Source organism: Erigeron canadensis, chromosome 4 (assembly GCF_010389155.1).
Source record: "Erigeron canadensis isolate Cc75 chromosome 4, C_canadensis_v1, whole genome shotgun sequence".
In the NCBI taxonomy this organism is placed as follows: Eukaryota; Viridiplantae; Streptophyta; class Magnoliopsida; order Asterales; family Asteraceae; genus Erigeron; species Erigeron canadensis.
In genome coordinates, this window is record NC_057764.1 from 21,440,225 (window position 1) to 21,443,866 (window position 3,642).

The following is a 3,642-nucleotide window of genomic DNA, read 5'->3' on the forward strand; positions in this document are numbered from 1 at the left end:
TCCCACCGTACCCTATTTTAGATGCCGCTACTTTTTTTTTATTATTATTATTTAGATATGAAAATCCAAAATCTACATAAATTGGGGGCCTTCAAAATTTGGAGGCCCAATGTTGCTGCTCAACCTTATACAACCATTGAGTCCGCTCTGGATACGAGCATTCGGTTCATATAACTACTTAAGGTATCTTTACTAACAATTCTACAGTCCTATTCAAAATAGAAACATTCAAATCATTAGTATATGATGGAATGGATAAACGATCACATTTTGGGGCAAGAAAAGTGACTAGAGACCTAACATAACATGACACAATGTGTAATAGTGCATTTTATCCACTAATGGTAGTTCCCCTATAAAATCAAATAAACACAAAAGCAGAATATGGATAAAGAAAAACATCTAAAACTATATCCAACAAAAGCAAAGTAAAAAAGGTTCATTCATCAAACTTCACTTTCCAACCCACATGATCTTTCTCTTTAAGATATTCAAAAAGAACATACATAAACTCTACTCAAAAGGTGATCTCCCTATCCCTCTAATTCAATTTTGCCACATTTCAAAACAATTTCTTTCACCCAACCATTGGTCCTCCTCCAATCAAGGACCCTACCCTCTTCACCCACTTTCACTTAACCCATTGATCATAGTGCAACCAAATACTACCACTTGTCAACTCATCATTCATCCACGTGTTATAAATTAACGCTTGTTTATAAAAGGTCCTACTTTGAGCTTGTATGAAAATTTTCAATCATGGACTAACATGAGACCACCCATGAGCCTCCAAACTTTCCACTCTATACCCAAAAACCTAAAATTATTGAGCCTAATGGTGACAGTAGCAAAGAGAACTCTCATGATGGTTCCAAAAGCAAAAGTACAGAATAAGGTGCAATTATTCATCCCACATATTTCATTTCAAACGAACCCACAAAGATTAGAGGAATTAATTAAATACTAAATCATTTGGATAACATATTTGACGTATTTAATCTATATACCGATTATTATTTAGCTTCAAGATTGGTAGGCAATTGAATTACAAAGTAATTAGTTTATTGATAATGAAAATTCTATAATTAAATACGGAACCCAGTATAGGTGTTTTCACGCGTTCTCATACCCATTTTAAATCAACTTTAACGAGCAAACACTTTTTTTTTAATAAATAAAACCCAGTTAAGTACTCCGGACAATCGTGTTTCCCTAATTAAATTTGTGAAAAACCACATACATATTATTGACGTTGGATCTTGATCCTTATATATTTTGTTTTCCAAAAATTTGTTTGGATGTCAATTGAGTTGAAGGAAACCAGTTTGTTAATAATACAAAGATCAAGTAATAAACATGAAACCAGAAAACAAGTTCGTTTAACATGGAGAACCATACGCTATGACCATTTTTCTATCTATACTTTAAAAACCGTTGAATTTGGTATAAATAACTAGAAAATGATGTAATTCTTTTTCATTAAAAAAAAGGTGCACTAAGAAGATAATTTTGAGGGCCACTTATAAAAGCAAGTTCTATATAATATTATCATCACTTGGCAACAAAAACAATTCTATTTACATTCCCATTTTCCTCCTCAAAAAAGACTTCCTTTCTCTATCCCACAATTTGTCTCTCTTTATCCATGATCTTAGTATAGTTGAGTTAGATCAAAGAGAGATGAAGGACACCATAAGATGTTGTATTTCTTGCATTCTTCCTTGTGGTGCACTTGATGTAATTCGGATTGTACACTCGAATGGACATGTTGAGGAAATAAGTGGCACAATTCGAGCAGCCGAGATCATGAAACTACATCCTAGACACGTACTAAAAAAACCGTCTTCGCCATCCTACACCGATGAAGGGACAGTTAGTTGTCCCCAGATCATAATCTTGCCACCTGAGGCTGAACTCAAGCGTGGCAAGATTTATTTCCTTATGCCCGTTCCTCCTTCTTCCTTGCCAGATAAAAATCGTTCCAAGTCGACAAGGAAGAAGAAAAGTTCTGTTCGCAATGATAACATTGCGAACAACAATGAAACCAACACTTTATTGACAAATCTTCTTGTCTCGGATCGCTACTTGACCGACATATTATCAGAAAAGATGAAGGATCGGCGAAGAGGACGTGTTGGCGTATGGAGACCTCATTTAGAAAGCATTTCGGAAGCTACAAACGATTTGTGAGCTAATGTTGGTTGTTTTTCTTTAAATATTTTAAAAGTCGAGTTCATTTTTTCATATTGGTATGCCACTTAAAAATTCCTGTTACTCTTGTTCTCTTCTTTTTCGACAATTTTGTATATACTTGAGGGGAAAAACAAGAAATAACATGTAATTGGATGCTATGTCTTTTATAATTTTATTGTTCTGATCATCTATATATGGTAATCCAAACCCTTTTAATTGAACTGTTTACATATCCTAATATTATAAGATATGCCTTCCCTTTTATTGAGTCATGTTCGTGTGGCGTTTTAGTTTATGAAATTGATAATTATAAGACCTTCTCCAATAGAAAAATTGGTTTAAACGCACTAAACAAGCAAACTGTGAATTCAGTTTGCCTCCAACCAATGGGGTACCAACTGCCAACGTGTACGTTTGGTATCAACATACCGTGGGCATCTCCCCATTGGAGCCAGCCTAAGTTACAAGGACTTGTGTGTGCCACAAGAAATCTAGGGTTGTAGATGTAAATATGTAATATACCCAAATTAAGTTGTTACGTCTTAACGTCAAGATTTTTGTTTTTAACATTTATTCTTTTTACAATTGTTCTTAGTAAAACAGTTTTTGTTACGTGGGTTTGAATATCAAAGTTTGATCCTAAGTTGTAGGTTTTTCAAATATAGTTTTAGGTGTCGATTGTAAGTTTAGAATCAGTTTAGTCATTATTGTAATGTTAGCATCAAATTGATTTCTAGCATCTTACTAGTTTTGTTTTTTTATTTGAAGAAAATCTTTGTAAAAATATACATATCTTAGCAAAATTTGGCTTGCTAATTCCTACCTCTAATGATATACTTGAATGGGATATATGTTTTAAGGGATCGTTAAAGCTTACATTATTATGAACGGCATATTTCGCATTGAGTCATGTCCCCATCAATTAGGGTGAAAAAAATTCAGATCAATGGAGTCAGTTGTTTTAACCAGATCTACTTGAACCCTTAACTTCTCGGGGTCAGAACTCACCATTAGACCAATGAATTGTTCAAAGGCCAGCTAAGTAGGATATTTTGTGTAGATTTGCTTTGATGATACTATCCAATTTTTTAGTAATCGAAGTATAAGTTTAGAACGAATAAATTCATATAAGTAAGTTTCTCTAAGTTTATGGAAATACGGAATGATAGTCCCCACAAAGCTTTTTGGCCACTTTCACTAACAAGTGGGCATGTTTAACGCAAAAGAGTTGGTTCTCCATAGACAATGAAATGATTATTGATTGATTGATTTATAATATTTCATTATTTTTAACTATTTATTATTATGGAAATGGCATCCTAAATTTGGGCTACTTTTCCTTTTCTCCATATCGTTTCCACTACCCTTGTCGAATAATCATTCCCGTACACGTCAATTTTGTATTTGGTATTATTTATTTTTCTTTACTAAGATTTGAAATTTTTTTAT

General features: G+C 33.3%; 1 protein-coding gene across 1 annotated transcript; it reads left to right on the plus strand.

Moving 5' to 3' along the window:
* Positions 1-1,568: 1,568 nt before the first annotated feature.
* On the plus strand, positions 1,569-2,382 carry LOC122598253. Its single transcript, XM_043770856.1, has one exon. It carries the CDS (start codon positions 1,681-1,683, stop codon positions 2,188-2,190), a length of 510 nt encoding a protein of 169 aa, XP_043626791.1. The 5' UTR covers positions 1,569-1,680; the 3' UTR covers positions 2,191-2,382.
* Positions 2,383-3,642: the final 1,260 nt, after the last annotated feature.